We start from the raw sequence: 22,531 nt of genomic DNA, 5'->3' as shown, positions 1-22,531 counted from the left end.
GGCCGCACCTGCGGCACGCACGGGGCGGCCCGTGCGGGAGGCGGTGCCGCTCCCCGCAGCCCCTGCCCCGGGCAGCCCGGCAGAGCCGCGCTCCAGCCCCGCTTTCCCCGGTGCCCCGTGGCCCTGGCTGGGTGCGCGGCCTCTCCCGAGGAGCACGGAGCGCACCGACACCCGAACTGCGGGGGACCCCCCAAGGAGGGCCCAGGGGCGCGGTGTCCTCCCGCCGCAAGGCTCCAGCGCTGCCCTTGTCCTTGTGGCAGAGATACGGTCCCGGCAGGGCGCCTCGTCCCTGCCCCCGCAGCACAGGCACCGGGGAACGGAGCACACGCGGCCGGCCGAGGAGGGGCTCCACACGAGGGGAGCCCGTGTGTCACCACAGGACAGCGGGGAGGCCACCCGGCTGCAGCCCCGAGGCAAACGAGAGGACGCGGCTCTGCCCGCACTTTCGGCCGCACCCCAGGGACGGGAGAGGCAGAGGCTCCCAGCGCTGTGGGAAGCGATGCGACACTGACACAGTGGAAAAAACCGCGGCGACATCAAAGGGCCAGCGGGAGCTTCCTCATGGGGCAGGGGTTCGCTCCATCCGGAGTACACAACACACGGAGAGGGCTTTGGGCTTGCAGGCAGACAGTGCCACAGCGGCTGTGCTCCCTGAGCCCCTCCACACACCACCAGAGCACCCACATCCCAGGCCAGACCCCCACACGTGCACCAGTGTTCATGTTTTAAGTGGAAACCAACAAGAGGTGGTGAAACATCTTTATTTCTGAAGAAAAGATAGGAAGGAAACCAGATGAACAGACTTGTTTCCAGTACATTATAAAAGCGTGCTGGTAAATACAAGCACAAAGCTTGTCCCTGGCCTGCTGAAATGAACCCAGCAGGAGCCCAAGGCCTCTCAGCACTGTGAAAACTGGGCTCAAGGTGCTACCACGTGTCCAAGACCTGGGCAGAGCCAGGGCAGAACACTGTGAGCCCCAGCTTGCTCCATCCTGGTCTGGATCCTGAGGGGATCTGCCATGGGGAGCAGAACCCTTGGTTCCCTGGGCATGGGGAGGCACTGCTGCCACCTGGGAACCGGGGGACACAAGGCACACGCAGGCTGGCAGCAGGACACTGCCGGGCACCCTCCCAGGGCAGCTGGAGCCCCAGCGGTGCCCGTGCCCCCCTAAGCGGGCAGCACGGGCCGGCACTCGAGGTCCAGCACGAGGTGGTGCACGTGTGGCGCGTAGGACTTCACCGGCTCGACGTGCAGGACGCTGCTGCGCCAGGGCCGCCCGTGCAGCTCTGCCAGCAGCCCCCGGATGCGTGCGGCCGTGCCCTCGGCCCAGCTCTGCCACTCGGCTCTGAGGCCCGTGGGGCGCCGTGGCCCCGTGGAGCCGCGCCCGGCCAGCAGCTCCGCGCCGCGCGGCGCCGGCCGGCTCTCCACGTTCTGGTGGATGTGCAGAACCCCACCCGTGTCCTTCTTCAGGGCGCGGCAGGCCGCCGGCCAGCCTTCCTCCGAGCTGGGAAGCAGCCCCAGGTTGACCCTGTCTGCCACGTCCCGCAGCTGCAGCTGGGGGCAGAGCGGAGGTCAGGGGAGCCCGCGGGGAGGAGCCGCGGCCCGGGGGCAGCGCTCACGCTCACCTGCCGGCTGTCCCCGCTGTGGATGCGGCAGCGATCCCGCACCCCGTTCAGCAGCAGGCTCCTGTGCAGCGCCTCCACGGCGTGGCTGTTCCACTCACAGGCGTGCACAAAGGCAGCTCCGGCGTGCACCAGGAAGGGCAGCGTGAAGTAGCCGATGCCTGCGGGCAGGAGGAGGCAGAGGCTGAGGGCAGGGACCCCCAGAGATCCACACTGCTCCCCGAGGGCAGGGCAGGATGCACACTGCCACCCTGCCTTTGCTCTGGGTTGGAAAAAGCCCAAACACTGTAAGAATGGAAATTTATCCCTCCCTCTTCTGCAAAAGCAAAATCTGCCTTGAAAAATGTTTAGAGTTTATTTTGCCTTCAGTCTTTGCCATCAGGTTGAGACCTGCCTGGCTCTGCAGAAGTGTCCAGATTACTGTTTAGTTTGATTAATCCACAGCAGTTTTGTGGGTGCCATGTCCTTTCAGTGTGGCACAAATTGGAAGCACTAACTTCCTTAGGCACAAACAGTGGCAAATCTTCCCCTGGATCCAGGTGATTCCCCAAAGCAGCACTAGGCACAGAGCCTGAGAACAGGACATCCTAAGTGTCCAGAGGCTGCAGGGACACAGGCAGGACAGCAGTGCCAGCACAGCTGAAGGGCTCAAGGACAAGACAGGAGCTCTGAGTATTTTCATAAGGTGGAAATGACATTTCGTGCATACCTGGATGCCATCAGCACCTGTCCTTCCTCCATCCCAGTTACCTGCATAGAGATCCACCAGGACCTCCCCGGAGCAGGGCAGCGAGGCCACACGCAGCTTCTCGGTGATGTTTCCGGGGGAGAACATGCACTTGGTCACGTCGAAGGTGTACCTGGAAGACCCCGCTCAGACGGTGAGGCCGGCCCCCTCCCGCCAGCCCCACCCTGCAGCTGCTGCCCACCTGATGCCGTTGTCCACGTGCTCCACCCAGCCGTGCTGGCCCAGCAGCAGGGTGACCCTGGGGCTGCGCATCCCGTCCGGCATCACCCGTCCCCGCCTGGCCACCCGCCGGGCCCCCAGGGCCGAGGCCACCGTCTCCCAGAGCGCCGAGCCTGCAGCAAGCACCGGGGAGCTGTGGGCACCCCGGGCCGGGGCAGGGCAGGCAGGGCAGGGCAGGGGGGCTGTGCTAGCCCTTACCCAGCCTGTCCCAGAGCGCCGAGCCTGCAGCAAGCACCGGGGAGCTGTGGGCACCCCGGGCCGGGGCAGGGCAGGCAGGGCAGGGCAGGGGGGCTGTGCTACGGGGCCCGCGGCCGCGCTCACCTGGACGCGCAGCAGCTCGCAGGGCAGCTCGCAGGGCAGGCGCAGCTCGGGGAGCCGCTCCGGCAGCACGGGCAGCGCCACGCGGCCGCCGGGCAGCCGCTGCAGCCCGTAGCGCCCGTCCAGCAGCCGCTGCTCCTCCAGGCGCTGCCTGCGGGGCCGGGCGGTCAGGGGGGGAGCTGCGGGCAGCCTGGGGCAGGGCAGGGCAGGGCAGGGCAGGGGGGTTTGCTCGCCCTTACCCAGCCTCTCCCAGGGCTCGGCCCTGAAGCAGTCCTCGCTCAGCAGCACCAGGTCGCCGTGCCTGTGCCAGGCGTGCGGCACGTCCCGCTCCAGCTCGGCGCACCAGGCGGGCCCCAGCAGCCGCCGCAGCTCGTCCCGCAGCCTCCGTGCCGGCGTGCCGCGGCGGGCGGCCCTGCAGGGCATCCCCGAGGCCGCTCCCGGTATCCCCGAGGCCGCTCCCGGTGCCGGGGGTCCCGGGCGGTCCCGGCACTCCCCCGCCGCAGCCGCGGGCGCCGCGTTTCCCGCCGGAGCGCTTTTTGAAAGCGCCGCTGCCGAGCTCGGTGCGGGCGGAAGCGGAAGCGGCGGGCGGGCGGCGCGCGGGCCGGAAGCGGCGCGGGCGGCGCGATGGCGGGGCTGTCGGTGCGGGACCCCGCCGTGGATCGCTCCCTGCGCTCCGTGTTCGGTGAGCCCGCGCGGCGGTGCCGCGGCCTGCAGGGGAAGGGGGCTCGGGCGGGCCCCGTATGAGGCCACGGAGGAGCAGCTGAAGGACATTTTCTCGGAGGTTGGGCCCGTGGTGAGCTTTAGGTGAGAACGGCCGGGTGCCCCGCAGGCCGAGCCCCGCGGAGCGGCCCGGGAGCCGCGGGGCCGCCGGTCCCGAACGGGGAGAGGCCTCTGCAACCGCCCAGCCCGGCCGTGCCCCGGCACTGCCAGCCCCCCACGTGCCCAGGTGCCACCTGCACCTTTTGGCCGCCTGCTCGGGCTGCCTGCTCTGGGGCTTGGCAGCCGCTTTGGCCCGGGAGCTTTGCCCGGTACCCCGTGTAAACTTCCCCGTGCCCCCCGAGGCTGGCTCCTCACGCAGAGCAGCACCTGTGGGGGTTGTGAGGCTGTGCCAGCTGTGCCAGGGGCACCTGGAGATGGAGCAGGGTGTCCCCAGCACAGCAGGTGGGTGTGGGCACGCTGCTCTGGGGGCCCTGCACTGCTGGGGCTGTGTCCCTGTGTCCCCTGAGCTCTCACTGCTCCAGCCCTGCTGGGGCTGTGTCCCTGTGTCCCCTGAGCTCTCTCCAGCCCTGCTGGGCTGTGTCCCTGTGTCCCCTGAGCTGTCACTGCTCCCAGCCCTGCTGGGCTGTGTCCCCGTGCCCGCAGGGTCCCTGGGCACCGCGGGGTGCCCAGCCCGCCCTCAGAGCCCGTGTCTCCTGTGCCAGGCTGGTGTACGACAGGGAGACGGGCAAGCCCAAGGGCTATGGCTTCTGCGAGTACCAGGACCAGGAGACGGCGCTGAGCGCCATGCGCAACCTGAACGGGCGCGAGTTCAGCGGGCGCGCGCTGCGCGTGGACAACGCCGCCAGCGAGAAGAACAAGGAGGAGCTCAAGAGTGAGTGGGCCTTGGGGCACCTCGCGGCACTGCTGCAGGGCACAACGTGTCTCTTCTCCAGGCTGGCAGAGCTGCCCTGCTCTGGGGGTGTTGTGAGTTGTGCCCCAGGGGCTCAGCTCTGCGTTGTCACTCCCAGGTGAACACAGAAACACAGAATTGCTTAGGTTGGAAAAGGTGTGTAAAGATCACAGTCCCAGCTTTGACCAAGCACACTGCATCAGCTAGACTGCGCCACTAAATGCCACTTCCAGCCTTAAACACTTCCAGGAGCAGTGACTCCACAGGCTCCCTGAGCAGCCTGCTCCAATGCCTAACCACCCCTTCTGGGAAGAAATTCCTCCTAAGGTCTCCCTGGTTCTGTGCCTCCTTTTCCCTGGTGGGCTGGTGCTCCCCTCCTGATGAGCCCGTTGCATGCACTGCTCGTGCTGCAGTAAAAAGTCACTAACTGTATTGCAGGCTTGGGCACAGGTGCACCCATCATAGAGTCACCCTATGGGGACCCTGTGAACCCAGAGGATGCCCCCGAGTCCATCAGCCGGGCCGTGGCCAGCCTGCCACCCGAGCAGATGTTTGAGCTGATGAAGCAGATGAAGGTGAGTGCAGCAGGGCCGTGCTCCCTGTGTGAGGCACTGCCTGCGCCCTCCCACCCGTGGCACACCTCCTCAGAGCTCTGATCAGTGCCTGTCTTCGCAGCTGTGTGTCCAGAACAGCCCCCAGGAAGCCAGGAACATGCTGCTCCAGAACCCCCAGCTGGCCTATGCCCTGCTGCAGGCCCAGGTGGTCATGAGGATCGTGGACCCGGAGATCGCGCTGGTTTGTCCCTGCGGCTGGGTTGGGAGGATGGTGGTGGTAATCTTTGTGGAGTGGCAGTGGGAAAGGACTCTTTTCGTCTTCTTCCTCCCCTAGAAAATCCTGCATCGCCAGACCAGTGTTCCTCCTCTGATCCCAGGCAACCAGCAGGCAGTGCCAGGGCCAGGGCCTGGGCCGGGCCCGGGGCCTGGGCCGGGCCCCAACGCGCAGCTGAACCCACAGAACACCCCCTCGTCCCAGCCACAGCCCATAGTAAGAGCCTGCACACCCCACGAGCCGTGCAGGGGAGACGGGCAGTGCCAGCCCTCCAGCTGGGCGCGTGCCCGGCGTGGGGTGTCCCTGAGATGCCGTGTCTCTCCGGGCAGGGCGGCATGCACGTCAACGGCGCTCCTCCTCTGATGCAGCCTCCCATGCAGGGGGGAGTGCCAGCCCCAGGACAGATGGCAGCCTCTGTGCAGGGCCCAGGCCCTGGCCCCTTGGCTCCAGGAGGTGAGTTTGGGCCGAGCTGCCCCACCCGTGGGCACACTGGTCCTGCAGACACCCCGCTCTGCCTTCCCCCTAACCAGAGGGCCCAGCCTGTGAGAGCACACGTAATCCTGTGCTGTACATTGTGGTTGTGCTGCTGCCAGAGGTGGGCTGCAAAGTTGGATTATCCCTGGGGGGAACCAACACCAAGGGAATAAACCTCCAGGTGCTCCCCCAGGAGCTGGGAGCAAGAAGGTATTTGGGACCAAAGGAACAGGTTAGTGGTCAGGCATGCTGAGGAGGGGTCTGATCTCTGCCTGTCCCCTCTCAGGTGGGATGCAGCCACAGGTTGGGATGCCAGGTGCAGGGCCAGTCCCCTTGGAGCGTGGACAAGGTAAAACAGACGTGTGTAGTGCTGTGTGTGGTGTGAGCCTCGCTCCAGGGAGCAGTGCTGTGCCCCAGCTGTCTGCAGCCCGGCTGTGCCCAGCCCCGTGCCCGGCTTTGTTCCCTGAGGCACAGGGCTGTGGCAGCAGCTCCCTGGCTCCCAGGGCTCAGCCCGTGCCCCGCTTGGCTCCCAGCTCGTTCTGCACGCTGTTGTGCAGTCGTGCCCTGGCAGCCAGGAGAGCTGCCTGTCCCCCCAGCGGGATGTGTCTGTGTTTTCCACCTCTGCGAGCCCGTGTCTGTCCCTGTGCTTGTGCGGGCAGGCAGAGCTTGCTGCTCTCTGGTCCTTGTGCTCCCCGGCTGCCTGGGACAGGTGCGGCCGCCGCGTCCTGCGGCCGTGCCCAGCAGAGGGAGCTGCGCCTCCGTCCTGGCTTCACGCTTGGCAGGGACTTGCGGAGGGTGACGGCTCGGCTTTCCCTCCGCAGGCACGGTCCGTCCGGCCCAGCCCCGGGCCCCGGTTCCTTACGGGTCACACGTTGCCATGTGTAGGTTAGTACGGCCCCGGTGTTCCTGTTCTCCCAGGAGCAGCACGTGCTGACACCTGTCACCTCTATTGCCTTGACTTCTATCCTAGGCCTTGTTCCAGCAACATGCCAGCCTAGTCCGAGATCCTTTGGCCTTAGGGTCAGCTGACTCTCATTTTCTTTGGGGTGGGCACTGTCTTCCTGAAAGCTGTCTGATAGTTCTTGGCACCCAGGAGGTTTTGGAGAGCAGGAGCTGGCTGTGCGTCGTGGGGCCAGCGTGGCCCCACGGAGTGCCGTGTCTCTTGGCAGGATGTCTTCTCTGCCTGCCTCTGTCCCCGAGTGAGGGAAGGACTGTGCCACGCTGGCTGTCCTGCCTGTGCTGACAAAGGGGGCGTGAACAGAAGAGGTTGATAAAGCCAGACTTGGAACATTTTCTCTGTAGGTTTTCCTGGGGACTTCAGGGTGCGTGATCGTGCAGGCAGCACTGTCCCCAGAGCCTGTGCATGTGTGCATACACTATTTACGTGTCTGCTCTTTCCCTCTTTTCCTGCTGCTTGCCCAGGAAACCTGCAGCTCTCGCCCGTGGGACCTGCCAGGCCTGCGTCTATCGAACGCGTCCAAGGTACCCTGCACCAGCTCCTCTTCGTGGAGCTCGCTGTGGAGTGTGCAGACAGCAGCTCTCACCCTGCTGCTCTCAGGGCCAGGGACTGGCATGTCACTCCTTGTAGCCTGACAGCAGTCACAGGAGATGGAGGCAGGATTTCTTTGAGGGCTACAGGAGAGAACAGGCTAGAACCATGCATGGAGCCTCCAGTGGAAAGGAGAGCCTGTTTGAAAAGGGCTTCTGCCTAAGATCCAGCCCTCTTTGACACTGTGCTTCCAGGAGCCTTCCAGGTCTTGCTTTGCTCTTGGCCCCACGTCAGCAGGGTGCTGATGCCCACGCTTGTAGGGATTGCCATGGGGGCACCCATGCTTGGTTTGACCCCTCGTGCCATAAGGAACTTTAAATAAAACCCGAGAGGAGAAAGAGAGGAATAAAATTGGCAGCCAGGGAAGGGCTGTGGTGTGCTCCAGCCTCGTGTGTGGGGCCGTGTCCCCAGCAGACAGCAGAGCTCAGGGGAGCAGCGTGGCTGCCCCACGCCCGGCCTGAGAGCGCCAGGGACAGTCTTGGCACGGCACTGCTCATGCAGATCCTCACGAGTTCTTGTGTGTCTCCCTGGCAGTGCCCATGCCAGACCCGAGGGCCCCTATGCAGCGTGGACCTCTACCTGCTAGTGGCCCGCCGCCCCGAGGCCTTTTGGGAGATGCCCCGAATGACCCTCGCGGAGGGACCCTGCTCTCAGTCACTGGAGAAGTGGAGCCCAGGTGAGGGGAGAGGGAAGGAGAGGAGCCCTTGGCACTGTCCCCTGCCCAAGGGTAGCCTCTCGCTGAGGACAGGGATGGCACCAGCCTGTGTGCTGCCAGCCGTGGGGCCGGCCCGTTTCCCCGGGGAAGGGATATCCCCGGGGTGATGGCAGCTGCCCTGTGGCATGGGGCCACCAGCACCCATCCCTGTGCCAGCCTCACCCTCCTCCCCTGCGGCCGGCTTCGGGGGCAATCCCAGCGCTCTGCCCAGACCGTGCCAAGCCAGTGTCTGATTCACACTCTCTCGCTTTTTCTCCTCCTCCTGCTTTGCTCTCCTCGTCTCTCTGCGTCAGAGGTTACCTTGGGCCGCCCCACCAGGGAGCCCCTATGCACCATATGCCTGGTCATGACAGCCGTGGCCCCCCCCATGAGATGAGGGGGGGACCCATGGGAGAACCCCGACCACTGATGGGAGAGCCGCGGGGGCCCTTGATGGATGCTCGAGGTGAGAGAGGGGGCATGAAACACTGGGTGGCTTGGATTGTGCAGGCAGGAAGTCAGTGCAGCCGGCTGCCCCGACCCAAGGCAGAGGAAGGGGGTTTGGGCAGTGAAATGACTGGCTCCAGGCGAGGAGGGACAGTCCCAGGGTGCAAGGGACTTTCTCCAGGCATGTCCCCTCTGCCCCCGGCCCTGCACTTCTCGGGTGCCTGCTAGCCCCCAGACAATGGAGACGGCAAGCTCACTCCCACACTCCTTGCAGCGCTGCTTCCTTCAGGAGCTCACCTTGTGTTTCCTCCGCAGTCGGCAGAGATCCCCGAGGGCTGGAGCCGCGGGTGATGGAGGCGCGGGCGCTGGAGGCGCGAGGCCTGGAGCCGCGGGTCCTGGAGCCACGAGTGCTGGAGGCCAGGGCCATGGAGGCCAGGGTGCTGGAGCCCCGGGGCCTGGAGCCTCGCGGGCCCGGTCCCACCCCGCGTGGCCCGATGCCTGGTGGCATACAGGGTCCTGGGCCACTTACCATGGGAGCCAGTGGCCCGCAGGGGCCCCGCCAGGTACACACGGCTCTGCTGGGCTGGTCGGGCACCAACAGCGTCCCGTGGGCTGGGGCTGGCTGGGGGTGTCCCACGGAGCAGCAGCTCTGCAGAGCACCAGGCTTTGCTCACTGGCTCTGAGGGCTCAGGGCGTCTGTCCCATTCCCCAGGCACTGCCCAGCAGCTGGGGACAGGACAGGGCTCAGGCCTGTCTCTGCCTGTTCCTGGGACACAGAAAGGAGCACAGCAGTTGGGAGGGGAGAGCACGTAAAATGCACTCTCTCTTCGTGCTCAGGCATCTTCAAGCAGTCCGTGAGGGCATGCATCTGAACATCTGTTTTACCTTCCTGAATTTGTGTTGCTCAGTCCACAAACCCCCAGTCCCTAACCCCTCTCTTACTCCCCCAGGTTCCTAACATGGCTGGGGCAGGCATGCAGGGAGGAGGCATACCTGGGGCAGGAGTCCAAGGAGCTGGTCAGCCTGGAGGCTTCAGCCCTGGACAGAGCCAGGTCACCCCCCAGGATCACGAGAAGGTGAGGGAACAAAAGGGAAAGGGTGAGACAGCAGGAGCACCACTTCTGTGTGCCTTTCTGTGGCGGGGTCAGCCCCTCCCTGGCTCTGGTACGCTGTGGATGCTCTGGCAGGGCACCTGTCTGACCCCTCTTTCCCCACAGGCAGCACTGATCATGCAGGTCCTGCAGCTGACAGCAGACCAGATCGCCATGCTGCCCCCAGAACAGCGGCAGAGCATCCTCATTCTGAAGGAGCAGATCCAGAAATCCACAGGGGCACCCTGACAGGTGATGTCCTTAACCTGGTCTCACCCTGGGCCTGCTCCCCTCCAGTAAAACAGAGCTGCCTAGGATGGCACTCTGCCCTGCTTCCCTCTGTGCCAGGCTCACCCTCCTCTCCTTCTTTCTGGCAGGCACAAGATGGAGATGCCATGTGCTGGATAGAGGGGATGCTCCAGGGCCGCTGCTTCCCATTGCTGCCTGAGCTGATGGTGCATTTTAGGAGAGGTTGTGTCACCCTCAAGAGGTTTTTTCCTCCAGTTCATCCTTTTTTTTTTCCTGTGTATATTTTATGGTGTTTGAAATAAAGTGGGAGGAGGGTTTGAGTAAATCCATGTCCCTGGCTGCCTTGTTTGGTCTCTCATGGAGGCCAGAGTGGGAGTGTTGGGTTCTGGGAGCAGCGTGGCCTGGCTCCAGTCTTGTCCAAACCACTTGCCATTCTCCCTCCTCCCCACACCAGGGCAAGAATTAATAATGGAATTTCTTGTACTGTGCTGTTTACAGGGGTCTAGGGGAAGGGCAGGACAGAGAGCTTGGCTTTCTGTCCCTGCTGGCAGGGCAGGAAGGGCTCTGGATCCAATTGCAGTATCACTTACCAGGGAGCGGGGTTTCCCTCTGCATACAGCAGAGCCTGTGGGAGCTGAGCTGTGTGCTGCCTGCAGGCTGGCTCTGGGTGCCAGGGTGGCAGCCAGCCCATGCAGAGGGGTGTCTGATCCTGCACCCCAGAGGGATTGCTGTCAACCAGCTCCTCTATTGCAGCCCTGCAAGGGGCAGAGTATTGGCTCCTCTGTACCTGCACAGCTGAGTCACCACGGAGGCTTTCATTACAAAGAAGAGGAAGTTTAATTTATTCTTGTACAAAAGAGTGTTTAAACCCTGAGGGGCAGGTTTGGCCCCTGACACCTGCGGGGATGCCCATGTCCCATCCCCATCCAGTGGTGCTGCCCGACCCGCTGGGCTCCCACAGCTCCCTGCTGCTCCAGCAGCATCACAGAACGTGGCTCTGCTGTCCCAGGGGCTGGCTGGAGCTGCAGGCTCTCTTGCTCCATGAGGACCTCTTGGACACCAGGACAGGCAGGCAGCAGTCTTTGAACCTGGAAGTTCTCACAGAGAGAGTACCTTGCTGTGTGTTGCTTGGCTTCAGTGCATGCCCAGATGTTTCTCCCTGGCCTTGCTTTGGAAAGGCCTGAGGCAGCACAGTCAGGGTCCGTGCCTGCTGGGGTGCCAGCCTCGCTGCCACTTAGAAGTTTTCTTTGTTGAAGTAGAATTTGACCTTCCTGGGGTCCAGGCTGGAGTGTTGGTGACAAGATTTCTTCAGGCTCCTTGCCAGGGCCTCTGGCCCACAGAGGAACACACCGACCACTGACCTGCAAACACACGGGCATGTCCATGCCAGGCGGGCAGCTCAGGGAAAGGGGATTTAAAAGCTGTATGGGCTCCCTGCCCGGGATGGCACACCTCTCCCAAAGCCAGCCCAGTGCTGAGTGCCAGGGTAGAGGCCGTGCCTCCAGCTCCAACATCCCGAATTCCGTGCTCAGCTCTCACCTGGGGTGGGCTGCAGCCACCGCTGCAAACTCCGTGTTCCACATGGGCCGCCCGAAGATGGTTTTGTGCCTGAGGCCCGTCACTGTGTCCGTGGCGGTGTCAAAGTGCAGTGCCACGTTGTTGGCCTGGGCAGGCAGGGATGGTGAGAACCCCAGGCACCACCCGTGAGCCCCCCTCCAGTCCCTCACCACAGAGCAGCATCCAAGCACCCATGATGATCCCACCGAGCACTGTGCTGGACTTTGTGCCTAAAAGCCATTGTCGTGCTTGCCCTGCCCTTGCTGCCCAGCTTGCCACCCTGTGCCCCTCTCTTGCAGCGTGCCAGCCTGTGGTTGACTCACAATGCTGGTGTCCCAGCCAGTGAGGAAGAGGCGGTAGGTGAGGAAGTCTGCCTTGCCCGACTCGGCCATCTTCTGCTCCAGAGAGGCCAGCAGGTCGTTGAACCAGGCAAAGGCTCCTGTGTCCCGGCAGAGCCAGTAGAAGTAGATCTGGGATACAGGGGGAGAGGGATTGCTCAAGGTGGAGCAGAGCCAGAGGAAGAAACCCACAGCTGGTGCCATGGCACGCTCTGTGTACCTTCTTGGTCTTGAGGGTCTGGTCAGCCTGCTGGAACTTGTACCAGACAGACTTGAGGATGGAGGCGAAGGGGGTGACGCCGATGCCCGCGCCAACCAGCATGGCCACCTCGTACTGGAACACGTCTTCACTGGCTGTGCCAAAGGGACCATCCACCTCCACCCTGGCCAAAGCAGGTCTGGGTGAGAGGCACGGCCTCCCCAAACCCCTGGCACGGCCTGTTGGGCACTCCCCAACCCACCTGGGTGTCTGCACTTGGAAGGTGTCGATGAGACGCTCTGTCCAGTCGCCAGCTGCCCGGATGTGGATGGAGAAGAAATCCTCCTCGGGTGCAGAGGTGAGGGTGAAGGGGTGCCACTCCAGCGGGGAGATGGCGGGGCAGTTGATGAAGATGTACTGCCCCACCTCCATGCAGAAACCCTTCTTCTGCATCTGCAGCTCCAGCACGCGGGCAGGGTGCATGACAACCTGGGGCACGGCAGGGCTCAGCGCCCAGCCTGGCCCCTGTCCCTGGGAAGGGGCTGGGCCTGTGGCCCCTGCCCGCCTCCCCACGGCCACCACGGCGAGGGGCTGTGGCTCCTGACTCCCAAGGGCAGGAGCTGGCAGAGGAGCAGGCTCCTCACCACCCACCTTTTTGACAACCACCTTCTGCTGCGCCCGCCAGACCCGCAGCATCCGCTCAAAGACGTAGAGGATGATGGGGGCGAGAACCCACTTCCAGGACTGTGAAGGTGGATGAGAGCGAAGGATTGGGCAGGGCCAGGGCAGGCCAAGGGCAAGGGGAGAGCTTCTCCCCCAGAGCCACCCCACCAGTGCCCTACCTCGGCAGGGATGCCCCCGAACTCGGGGTCAGTGCAGCACTGGTGGGTGCAGTTCTGCTCCCGCCGTGTGAGGTACTCGGCGCAGTGAGAGGGGTGCACCTCTGCCATGCTCTGCTCCGTCTGCCCACGCACCAGCCCGCTGCAGGGAGTGAGGATGAGCCCAGGGGCCGGCTCCTGCCCCAGCCAGGGCTGAGCCACACGGCGTGAGGCCAGCTGGGCTGGTGGCAGCTCACAGCCCCACGGCTGCCCTGCTAGGGTCTGTGTGCAAGGGGCTGTGTGCCCTGCCCTCGCCGTGCTGCCCTGGGCAGTGCTGAGGAGCCTTACGCGATGCCGTGGATGACGAGGCCGGCGAAGTAGACGAGGAAGAGGTGGTGAGTGTACCAGAAGAGCTCAAAGTAGTTCCTGCGGATGAACTCGGTGGAGGACGTGACCATGAGGATGAGTGCCAGCGTGATGATCACCCCCGTGAGCCCCGGGATGGTCGTGAAAGCCACATACTCGACGGTCTGCAGGGCAGCAGGGAGGGTTAGGGGCACAGGGGACAGGCGCTGCTCGGCTGCTGGATGCCAAGGCCACACTCACCGTCTGGTTGGAGTGGATGGGGTTCAGCCACTGGCTGCCCTGCAGGTGCATCTTGGAGAGGACAGCGGGGAGGCTGCTGTCAGCGGCTTGCTGGCTCTGGTTGTAGCGCTCCAGGTTGAAGAGGTGGGCGATGGTGTGCACAGCTGGACAGGGGACAGGCAGTCACCCACCGGGCAGCTCCCAGTCCCCGCTGTCACCCCATCCCAGTGCCGGGGTACCTGTGAGCAGGGCCAGTGCGTAGGCCACCAGCTTGTGGAAGGTGAGGTTGTGGTCCAGCTGCTTCCTCAACGTCCGCCTGCAGCACTGCAGAGAGGCAGCGGTGTCAGGGTGGCACAGGGACGGGGACGGCCACACTGGCTGTGCCACCACGGGACACTCACCGAGCAGGTCCCGCGGAGGAAGGAGAGCAGGTTGCGGCAGACGGGCAGCAGGATCAGCATGCTGTTGAAGTTGAGGCACTTGGCTGATGCTCGAGCCCATGCCAAGGCAGACTGGGGAGAAGAGAGGGGTGAGCACCACTGTCCTGGCGTGCTGGGCCAGGACCGGGCCAGGATGGGGCCAGTCAGTGCTGAGCTGGGCTGGGAGCTGGGATGGAGACTGGCATGGGGACTGGGAGAGGTGAGCTAGGAGAGGACTGGGACAGGGGAGCTAGGCTGGGCTGGGATGCTGTTGGGCTGAGACCAGACAGGGATCAAGGCAGGGACTAGCATGGTGCAATGCCACGGCATGGGATGGAATGATGGTGGGCTGGAGAGAACAGAACGTGAAAGGGGTGTGGGATGTTGCAGCCCCCACCCCACGGCAGCAGGGCCCCCAGGGGCTCGTGTGCCTGGGCAGGCAGGGTGCTGTGGGAGCACCTTACCCCGAGGATGGCCCTGGTGTAGAAATAGCGCTCGTCCCGGTCAAAGAACAGAAAGTAGTAGGTGAAGAGGAAGATGTTGATGCCCAGCCAGGCTGCCTGCAGGGGAAAGTCACAGCCTTGTGAGGGACCCTGCCCGGGAGCCTCCCACTGCAGCACTCAGGGCTGGGCGCAGCCAGAGGGTGTCAGGACAGACAGCATATCTGTCCTGTTTCCTGGTGAGCTGTCCTGTCACGCACAGGGCTGGGACACGGGGTCAGAGGTGGGGAGAGGTGTGGAAGTCTTGCAGAATTGCTGTCTTGTCACACAGTGCCCTGTGCATCACCCGTGCACGAGGAAGGAGGAAAGGCAGGAGCAGGCACACCCGTGTAACGGGAGGGAAGGCAGATCCAGAGCGTGGTCAGGACTGCTTGGGAAACATTCTGGGGGAAGGAAGTTCCACGGGGAGTTGGCTCACCTGGCCCCACTGTGCTGCTGTCCCCTGCCTAACCCCACTGCACCCCACGCTGCCGCCTCTCACAGCCAATGAATTTTTACAGAGGTCCCAAAAAAACCAGCCTGCCATGTATTTGTTTTTTGGCTGTTTTCTTTTTCTTTTTTAAGTAACTGAAAAAATGAAAATAGCCCAACTGTCAGTAAACCCCCATGTTCCCTTGCATTCACAGCTCCCCACACAGCGCAGAGCAGCTGATGGGTGCTGGCCAGGCAAGCTCTGTTACACCAGAGATGCTGCAGCACAGCGCTGGCAGATGGTCCCCACGGTGCCAGCTCCTCACCCTGCCACGACTTCTCACAGCATCCTCCTCCTCTCACAAGGGGAGAAGAGGCACGTGGAAGGCTCCCAGCCAAAGTGGCCAGGCAAAGCAGCAGCATTTTTAACTTTTCCAGGACCCCCTTTCCCTTGAGCTGTGTTTTCCCCAGGCCTTCAGTTTCCAGAGCCCATCATCCCTCCCGGGCTGCCGGGTCCGCGGCTCGGCGCGCAGGGGGACGCTTGGCGAGCAGAGGGATGCTTGTCTCTCCCAGAGCCCAGCCCCGGGGCAGCTCAGCAGTCCCCACGTCCCCCACGAGCCCCAGCATCCCCAGCAGAGCCCCAGCCCCACAGACTCACGAGCACGGCGGCCGAGAACCAGTGGTTGACCAGCCAGTTGCCCATGGTGCGCTGTCCCGCGCCCGCCGCCGGCCCGGCGCTTTATGGAGGCAGCGGGCGGTGCGGCAGCCGGGACTTTCCCTGAGAAGAGTTTAAGGAAATGCCGGTGGTTTCAAAGGCCACCTGCCGGGAAGGCAGGGCTGACCTGATTCAACACCAAAACAAGCCCGTTGTGCTGGCCAGGGATGGCCCCCTGAGAGATCCCCCCACGGCTGGGTCACACAGCGTGGCTGGCTGCTCCTCCTGGGGTTTTGCAACCTCTGAGGACAAAAACGGGCTTTTTTTGTAAGGCAGGAATTTCCTGGGAAGGAGTCATGGAGGATCCATGCTGTGCCCAGCTCAACAGCTCCGTTTTCCCTGGCCTCCCTCACCAGCCTCCACTGCCCATCTTCCAGGGAAACACCGAAGGAAGAGAAGCTCCTGGGGTCACGGCGCTGCACCGGTGCCAGGATCCAGCCCGGGCATCCATTACAGGTGAGTCAAGACCAAGCACCAGGGTGCTGCACCTCCATGGGCCCCAGGGCTGAGGAGCATCCTCGGTCCAGCACCCAGACTGAGCTGACCCCAAAAACGGGTGCTGGGGTGGGGGTGTCACACTCCTGGTTTGGGGCCAGGATGCTGGGTCCCACCAGCACCCACTGCACTGCTGTGCCAGCCTTCCCCTCCTGCCTGCCCCCACTGCAGGGTCCTGGGCCCTGGGGTGTCCAGTGCTCCAGCTGGGAACAGCAGCCTGCTCTGGGCCCCTGAGCCTGGAGGAACAGGTCGGACAGGCTTGCTCCTTGCTGGCGTGCTGCTCTCCCCTGGCCTGCAGCCACGGCCGTGCTGACGGAAGCGCAGGATGGGCCAGCCCCCATCCCACCATGCTCCTCAGCCTCCACAGAGGGGCTCCCCACCCCACTTCCCGCTGGCACAGCTCCATTTCGGTGCCTGTGAAGGACAGTTTTACGTGGACAGCAGGTGTGTGAACCCGTGCCAGCCCCTGGGACGGTCCCCACCCTCCGTGTGAGTCACTGCCAGCACCCAGACTCGCAGCCACAGCAAAGTTTCTTTACTGTTAGAACAGTCCCAGTGGCACCCGTGGCCCGAGGTCACCGTATGCACCATAGCAGCAGCTGGGGTGTCGGGGCACCCCCGGGGCTGTGCCCCATGTGGCAGCCAGCTGGCAGGGGCAACTGGCTGGGCACCCCATGAGCCGTAGAATTGTAGAATTGTAGAATAGTTTGGGTTGGAAGGGACCTCTAAAGGCCATCCAGATACACTCCAGAGATGGGCAGGGACATCTTCAACTAGGCCAGGCTGCTCAGAGCCCATCCAACCTGGCCTTGAATGTTTTCAGGGACGGGACATCCACCATCCCCCCGGGCAACATGTGCCAGTCCCTCACCACTCTCCCTGCAAAAAACTTCCTTATGTCCAATCCAATCAACCCTCCTTCATGTCCATAGGAGTGGTCCTGAGCAGGCGAGCACACTGCTGTCCCCCTGCCCCCGAGGGGACGCAGTGGGACCTGCTGCCACCGCAGCACCAGGCAGCACTCGTCTGTGCCACGAGCATCCTGTGGCTGCGGCACAGCCCTGTGCTGCCCGTGCCCGTGCCCGAGGCTGGCTGGCGGAGCCGGGCGCTCACACAATGCTGTGCCTCACGCCGGGCTCCGCGGGCACCTCGAGGCACAGCGGGGTCCCCGGCGGGTGCCGGCGGCAGCACACGCAGTGCAGGAAGTCAGCGACGTTGTGCCGGAAGAGCTGGCGGCAGGGGTGCAGGTACTGGAAGAACAGGAGCATGAAGTAGATGCCCAGGCAGTAGCCCAGGAGCAGCTGCAGCACCAGCAGCGCGGTGCAGACGTTCTCGTAGACGTCGGTCTTGAAGAAGTACCAGAGGACGACGAGGGCCGTGTTCTCCGCCAGCCGCGCCACGTAGTACACGGCCAGGCGGCCCCAGTTCTGCGACTTGTCGATGAGGTCCCGGTCGGCCAGCTTCAGCTGCACGGCCGACCAGCAGAACATGTTGATGCTGGAGTAGAGGAGGGTGAAGGCACACAGCACCACCACCGTGCCCAGGCGGCTGAAGTTCTTCTCGATGTTGTCGGGCAGGCGGCTGCCGCTGCGCCAGAACTGCACCCAGGGCAGGAAGAAAACCACCAGGAGGTTGGCCAGGGCGATGGGGATGATCCAGTGCTTGAAGACGGTGCTGAAGAGCACGAGGACGGCGATGCGGGTGGAGATCTCCAGGCTGCGCCACAGCACGATGCACAGGAAGGCCAGCGGCCGCAGCTGCACCTTGTAGTCATCGTACTTGACCTGGATGGCCAGGATGTTGCAGACGAGCGCCCCGTAGGTGACTGACACCAGGCACACGGCCATGAGGACGGCTGCAGAGGGACACGGCAGCCCAGTCAGGCAGGAGGAGACCGGGCTGTGCCCAGCCTCTCCACTGCCTGGCTGCAAAGTGTGGGCTGACAGCTCCGGGTGGGACACCTGGGGTGCCCGTCCTGGTGAGAGGTACAGGCTGCCAAACACCTGGGCTCACGGCAGAAGGCTCAGCATGAGCACTGCCAGAACAGCTCAGGGGTGGTGGTGACAGCCCCTGGATGGTGGTGACAGCCCCCGTGATGAGGTGGCTGCTGGCAGCAGGAGGCTCAGAACCCAAAGGTTCTCCCTACACCAATAAAACACAAGCCTTGCCAAACCATTTCTGTGGCTGGACCATGCCCCAGCCACCCTGCCCTGTGCAGGAGATGCTGCTCAAGGGAAAGCCGGGCACAGCCAGTGCTGCGAGGGCCCCTCTGCCTCCATCCCAGCCAAGAGCTGCACTGTAGCTCCAGAGGCATCCCAAGAGCCAGCCCCATCCCAGGGCTGCAAAGCCAAGGTCATTTATAGGAATGCCAGCAGCTGCTCACATTCAGCACAGCCAGGAATGCCATGGAGAAAAACAGCAGAGTGCAGCTGGTCCCATCCACGGTGGCTGCCAGCTGCAGGGCTGAGCTGGCACTGCAGCTGCGAGGGAATCACCCAAAACACATCACTTGGTGTTTACTTCCTGCATCTACTGCTCGAGCAGCACTGGCACTCATCCTTCCTGTGCATCTGCAGCTCCCCAAAATGCCTTTGCAGAGAGCTGTGGCAAATTAGGGGCTTTCTGTGGGGCATCTCCTGTGCTGCCCTTTTGATGCAGCTGCTGTGGGCACAGATGGCAAGGTCTGGGCTCCCAGCACTGCTGGGAGAGTGTGTGGGTGAGGGCAGCTCCTCCACCCAGCACTGTAACTGGAATGGTGCAGGAGCACACCTGCGTGCCCAGCGCGGTGCCAAAGTGGGAGTTAAAAGTTTGCTCTGGCATATCCACCCCCGAGCACATAAACATCCTGGGAGCAGCAGGGGAGCCTTGGAGTGGGAGTGCTGGGCTGGGAGCTCTGGCTGCTGGAAAATGTGCAGAAATAAATACAGTGGGGGGACTTGAGGGAAGCCAGAGCCTGCAGCTAGATGGAAAAAATGAATGGAGACTGGAGCAGGATAGGACAGGGACCTGACCCTCCCAGGAGACATGGCACTGGGTGGATGGCTTGGTTCTGGAGGGCAGATACGAGCACAGGGCTGGGAGCAGAGCCTGGCACCTCAGCCATGCCTGCTCTTTCCCACTTTGCACCACTGCAAGCAGGAAAGCAGAGAGCTGATGAGTGCCCAACATCTCAAAAGTGGGCTGTGCTCCACATTTAGGGGAGCCTAGCGGAAACTGCGGCTTTTTGGATTCCCATCAAGGAGCTGCCACAGTGCCCTGGCGGGGCTCCTGGGGAGGCACGTGGCCCTTACCTCGGGCAACAGGGACGTACTTCTCCAGGACGCTGATGTAGAGCTGCAGGGTGAGCTGCGGCGTGGAGCCCAGGAAGGCCTGGATGACGGCCATGCGCTTGAAGGCGTTGCGGTGCGTGGCCAGGCGCCGCTCCGAGTGCCCCACCTCCTGCTCCATCTCCACCTCGTAGCCCTGCCGCAGCCGCCGCTTGCGGGTGATGGTCACGTAGGGCTCCTCCTCCCTCCCCGACCAGCAGTACACCACCAGGGCCTCCACGCACCTGTGGGCACACAGGAGCTGCCAGCCTGCCAGCCCTCCTGCCGCCCCGCTCCAGCACCTCCAGCTTGGGTGGTGCTGCCCAGCCCCGCTGCTCTGAGGGCAGCCCAGCAGTGCTGTGGGCACACCAGCACCATGGGGATGCCCCGTGGCTGCTCCTCTGCTCCAGCTTTCGGGGTGGTCGTGGGTAGCAGGGTGTAGCTATGATATTTTATGAAAAATCCTCTGCTAGGCTGTTTCCCGTCCTGAGGAGCTGAGACCCTCAGGAAAGAAATGTGAACAATAACTGTGTGCTGCTGTGGAATGCAACGAGTGCATCTTCCACTGGTCCATGTGGATTGTTTTCAACTGATGACCAACCACAGCCACCTGTGCCAAGGCTGTGAGCAGTCACAGGATTTTGTTATCTATTCTATTCTATTCTATTCTATTCTATTCTATTCTTGTTCTTTGTAGCCTTCTGATGTTCTTCTCTCGCTGTTCTTTTAGTATAGTTTTAATGTAGTATTTTAATATAACATACAACACAATAAATCAGCCTTCTGAGAAAAATGGAGTCAAGCCTCGTGTCCTCACACATGGGGTGTTCACCTCAACAGCAGGGGGGCAACAGCTGCTCCAGCGAGGGCTGAAACAGCTGCTGGAAGAGGTGCAGCACCCAGGGTACACAGCAGCGACTGCTGGGAGCTGCAGCTGCAGGAAGGTGTTAATCACCCTTGGGTTCTGCTTTCCCAGCTGGCAAAAACCTCTGCCTCCAAGCAGAGGCGAAAGAAACTCTGAAGTATCAGAGCTGAGTATCAGAGCTTTCTTTGATCTCTCCTCCCGAGCAGAAGAAGGCTCCCACACTTCCTCCCCGGTGGGGACAGCAGGAAGGAGGGCGCAGGGTGAAGCCGTGTGTGGCACGGGCAGATAAGGCAGTGCTTCCGCAGCCCCTGTCTGCAGGCCCCAGGGTGGGCAGGGCTGGCACTTTGTGCCGTGCCTGAAGCACAGGGGACCCCAGCCCCTCCACAGGGCCGTGGGGTGGCTGTGCATGGCCAGAGGGGATCAGCTCGCTGCTGCCTGGGGACCAGCTGGCTCTGGGACCAACAGGACACCATTAGTCATGAGTGCTTATCAGGACAGCACAAACTGCTTGTACCAAACCCAAGAGGAGGGAGGGTTTAGCATAAATTCTCTCGACAGATCAAGCCAGTACTCACAGCTCATTGCAAACTCTAATGGGAAAACAGTTTCATCCCGAAGGCCCAGCTTGAAGGGTAGTCCCAGCTGGCTCCCAGAGCCCTGCCAGACCCTCTCAGCAGGCTGGGCTCCACCTCCAGCCCGAGCAGCCTGCTGAGGCAGCTGGGCAGCACCCACCCGTCCCAGGCAGCCTGGCTTGGTGTGGTGAGAGTCCCAGCACTGCCGTGGGCCAGCACAGGCTGGCAGCCCGAGGCAAGGCCCCCGGGTGGCTCTGAAGCTGAGACAGGGTGTGGGGACACATCTGGAGCGCTGCCTGCTCCGGTGACAGCGGCAGCACGGAGCAGCCACGGTGGTTCTGAGCCCTGTGGAGCAGGAGCCCAAAGCGTGGCTGCTGCCATGGCAAGGAGCCCCATGCAGGTGGTGGCTGTGCCACGGCTCCTGCAGTGCCTTCCCACCGAGCAGGCTGCCCGGGTGATGGCAGCCCGGGAGGAACCGCAGCATTCCCAAGGAATGAGGGATCAGCTTGGGCAACACCCACCCACCCCCTCACCGCCCTCTTGCCAGCACAGCCCCGAGCCCCACAGCTGCCCTGGCAGCCCCCTCCTGCAGCCAGCTCTTCTCCATGTCCATAACCCCGCCGGGTCCCACTCCCGGCCCTGTGCAGGACACCCCAAGGACCCCACCATGTGCCCAAAGGTTTGTGACTCGGGCCAGGTGCTGTGGCCACTTCCCGGCAGCCTGTTTCAGAGCCGCACCACCCTCTCTCTGGCTGTAAAACCTTTTCCTGCTATCTAATCTGACCCTCCCCTGGCCCAGCTCCACACCACGTCAGGATTCACGCTGGAGCACCCACCGGGGAATCCCCCTGGGCTCCCAGCACGGGCACAGCCAAATGATGGCAAAACCAGGAGGCTGAGTGGATCGCTGGCTGCCTCCCGAGCCCCGGGCAGAGCTTTCCCAGCAGCTGGGACACCCAGGCTGCCAGAGCCGCGTCCTGCCCGGAGCGGGCTCCGGCAGCAGGAGCAGCCACGGCACCCCCGGCGAGCGAGGGGTCCCCGCGGGCCGGGAGCAGCAGAGCCGGGGCCGAGGGACCGGCAGGAGCAGCGCCGGTCCCGGCGTGCCCGTCCTGCCCGGCACCGCTCCCGGCTCGCACCGGTGCCCGCGCCCCTGCGGGCTCCGCGCTTTGGTGCCGGGGGTGCCGGGGGTGCCGGGAGATACCCAGGGGGTGCCGGGGGTGCCCGGGGTCCCCGCCACTCTCACCTGATGATGGGCCCGAGCTGCAGCAGGTGCATGAGCAGGACGAGCGGGCGGTCGCGGCTGAGGTCGCGGTGCACGAAGATGAGGGTGAGCTGCACCAGCACGGAGGGGCAGAGCACGAAGAAGACGGTGAGCGCCAGCCAGAAGCGGTCGTCGGAGTGGCCGTAGGAGAGGCAGAGCACGGCGGCCGCCGCGCCCTCCCCGCAGAAGAGCGCCGTCGAGAAGACGATGCCGAGCGGCAGCTTGGCCCGCGACGGGGCGGCGGCGGGCGGGCAGCCCCCGCTCGCGGGACCGCGCCGGGACCGCACCGGGACCGCACTGGGACCGCGCCGGGATTGCACCGGAATTGCACCGGGACAGCGCCGGGACCGCACTGGGACCGCACCGGGATTGCACCGGAATTGCACCGGGATTGCACCGGGACCGCACCGGGACTGCACCGGGACCGCACTGGGATTGCACCGTAATTGCACCGGGATTGCACCGGGACCGCACCGGGACTGCACCGGGACCGCACTGGGACCGCACCGGGACCGCGCCGGGACAGCGCCGGGATTGCACCGGGACCGCACCGGGACCGCGCCGGCACGGCCGGGACCCACAGCCCAGAGTCCCCCAGCACCCGCCTGGGGACTCCCCCTCCCCAGACACAGCAGGACAGTC

General features: G+C 63.7%; 4 protein-coding genes across 6 annotated transcripts; 1 reads left to right on the top strand and 3 right to left on the bottom strand.

Moving 5' to 3' along the window:
• Nucleotides 1-1,027: 1,027 nt before the first annotated feature.
• TRMT12 (tRNA methyltransferase 12 homolog) lies at nt 1,028-3,485 on the bottom strand. Its single transcript, XM_039722528.1, has 5 exons — nt 3,148-3,485; nt 2,553-2,703; nt 2,374-2,483; nt 1,627-1,784; nt 1,028-1,555 (listed from the first exon to the last, which is right to left on the bottom strand). The coding sequence occupies exons 1-5, from the start codon at nt 3,329-3,331 to the stop codon at nt 1,169-1,171; spliced, it is 990 nt and encodes a 329-aa protein (XP_039578462.1). The 5' UTR covers nt 3,332-3,485; the 3' UTR covers nt 1,028-1,168.
• Nucleotides 3,486-3,532: 47 nt separating this feature from the next.
• On the top strand, nt 3,533-10,189 carry CSTF2 (cleavage stimulation factor subunit 2). The gene is made up of 15 exons (XM_039722559.1): nt 3,533-3,585; nt 3,623-3,712; nt 4,330-4,499; nt 4,956-5,092; nt 5,193-5,312; nt 5,406-5,561; nt 5,675-5,798; nt 6,106-6,168; nt 7,242-7,301; nt 7,903-8,044; nt 8,377-8,528; nt 8,825-9,072; nt 9,460-9,585; nt 9,727-9,852; nt 9,978-10,189. Exons 1-14 carry the CDS (start codon nt 3,533-3,535, stop codon nt 9,847-9,849), a joined length of 1,764 nt encoding a protein of 587 aa, XP_039578493.1. The 3' UTR covers nt 9,850-9,852; nt 9,978-10,189.
• Nucleotides 10,190-10,662: 473 nt separating this feature from the next.
• On the bottom strand, nt 10,663-16,260 carry NOX1 (NADPH oxidase 1). 3 transcript variants are annotated; one of them, XM_039722585.1, is made up of 13 exons: nt 15,335-16,260; nt 14,230-14,325; nt 13,748-13,858; nt 13,586-13,670; nt 13,368-13,510; nt 13,110-13,291; nt 12,786-12,924; nt 12,595-12,687; nt 12,206-12,432; nt 11,965-12,127; nt 11,730-11,876; nt 11,389-11,513; nt 10,663-11,210 (listed from the first exon to the last, which is right to left on the bottom strand). In XM_039722585.1, the coding sequence occupies exons 1-13, from the start codon at nt 15,377-15,379 to the stop codon at nt 11,084-11,086; spliced, it is 1,683 nt and encodes a 560-aa protein (XP_039578519.1). In that variant the 5' UTR covers nt 15,380-16,260; the 3' UTR covers nt 10,663-11,083. The 3 variants fall into 3 exon arrangements, with proteins under 3 accessions (XP_039578519.1, XP_039578518.1, XP_039578520.1); XM_039722584.1 differs by having other exon boundaries at nt 11,965-12,432; XM_039722586.1 differs by lacking the exon at nt 14,230-14,325 and having other exon boundaries at nt 11,965-12,432.
• A 144-nt stretch (nt 16,261-16,404) lies between these two features.
• Nucleotides 16,405-22,152, bottom strand: XKRX (XK related X-linked). The gene is made up of 3 exons (XM_039722587.1): nt 21,872-22,152; nt 19,177-19,436; nt 16,405-17,741 (listed from the first exon to the last, which is right to left on the bottom strand). The coding sequence occupies exons 1-3, from the start codon at nt 21,901-21,903 to the stop codon at nt 16,996-16,998; spliced, it is 1,038 nt and encodes a 345-aa protein (XP_039578521.1). The 5' UTR covers nt 21,904-22,152; the 3' UTR covers nt 16,405-16,995.
• Nucleotides 22,153-22,531: the final 379 nt, after the last annotated feature.

The sequence above is a fragment of the Passer montanus genome, unplaced genomic scaffold, assembly GCF_014805655.1.
Source record: "Passer montanus isolate IOZ18808 unplaced genomic scaffold, ASM1480565v1 scaffold49, whole genome shotgun sequence".
NCBI classification, from domain to species: domain Eukaryota; kingdom Metazoa; phylum Chordata; class Aves; order Passeriformes; family Passeridae; genus Passer; species Passer montanus.
The sequence above is the reverse complement of the archived record's forward strand: the minus strand, read 5'-3'. Positions and strand labels throughout refer to the sequence as shown.

Excerpts from the sequence above, each read along its gene's own strand:
- XKRX (XM_039722587.1), bottom strand. The coding sequence starts at position 21,903 with ATGCACCTGCTGCAGCTCGGGCCCATCATCAG. Across the intron at positions 19,437-21,871 it reads CAGCTCGGGCCCATCATCAG|GTGCGTGGAGGCCCTGGTGG; the intron begins GTGAGAGTGGCG and ends GTGTGCCCACAG. Across the intron at positions 17,742-19,176 it reads GTACGTCCCTGTTGCCCGAG|CCGTCCTCATGGCCGTGTGC; the intron begins GTAAGGGCCACG and ends GTCCCTCTGCAG.
- CSTF2 (XM_039722559.1), top strand. The coding sequence starts at position 3,533 with ATGGCGGGGCTGTCGGTGCGGGACCCCGCCGTGGATCGCTCCCTGCGC. Across the intron at positions 5,093-5,192 it reads AGCTGATGAAGCAGATGAAG|CTGTGTGTCCAGAACAGCCC; the intron begins GTGAGTGCAGCA and ends CTGTCTTCGCAG. Across the intron at positions 5,799-6,105 it reads TGGCCCCTTGGCTCCAGGAG|GTGGGATGCAGCCACAGGTT; the intron begins GTGAGTTTGGGC and ends GTCCCCTCTCAG.
- NOX1 (XM_039722584.1), bottom strand. The coding sequence starts at position 15,379 with ATGGGCAACTGGCTGGTCAACCACTGGTTCTCGGCCGCCGTGCTC. Across the intron at positions 14,326-15,334 it reads GGTTCTCGGCCGCCGTGCTC|GCAGCCTGGCTGGGCATCAA; the intron begins GTGAGTCTGTGG and ends TTTCCCCTGCAG. Across the intron at positions 13,671-13,747 it reads TCCTCCGCGGGACCTGCTCG|TGCTGCAGGCGGACGTTGAG; the intron begins GTGAGTGTCCCG and ends GCCTCTCTGCAG.
- TRMT12 (XM_039722528.1), bottom strand. The coding sequence starts at position 3,331 with ATGCCCTGCAGGGCCGCCCGCCGCGGCACGCCGGCACGGAGGCTGCGG. Across the intron at positions 2,484-2,552 it reads CACGTGGACAACGGCATCAG|GTACACCTTCGACGTGACCA; the intron begins GTGGGCAGCAGC and ends GGGGTCTTCCAG. Across the intron at positions 1,556-1,626 it reads ACAGCGGGGACAGCCGGCAG|CTGCAGCTGCGGGACGTGGC; the intron begins GTGAGCGTGAGC and ends CTCTGCCCCCAG.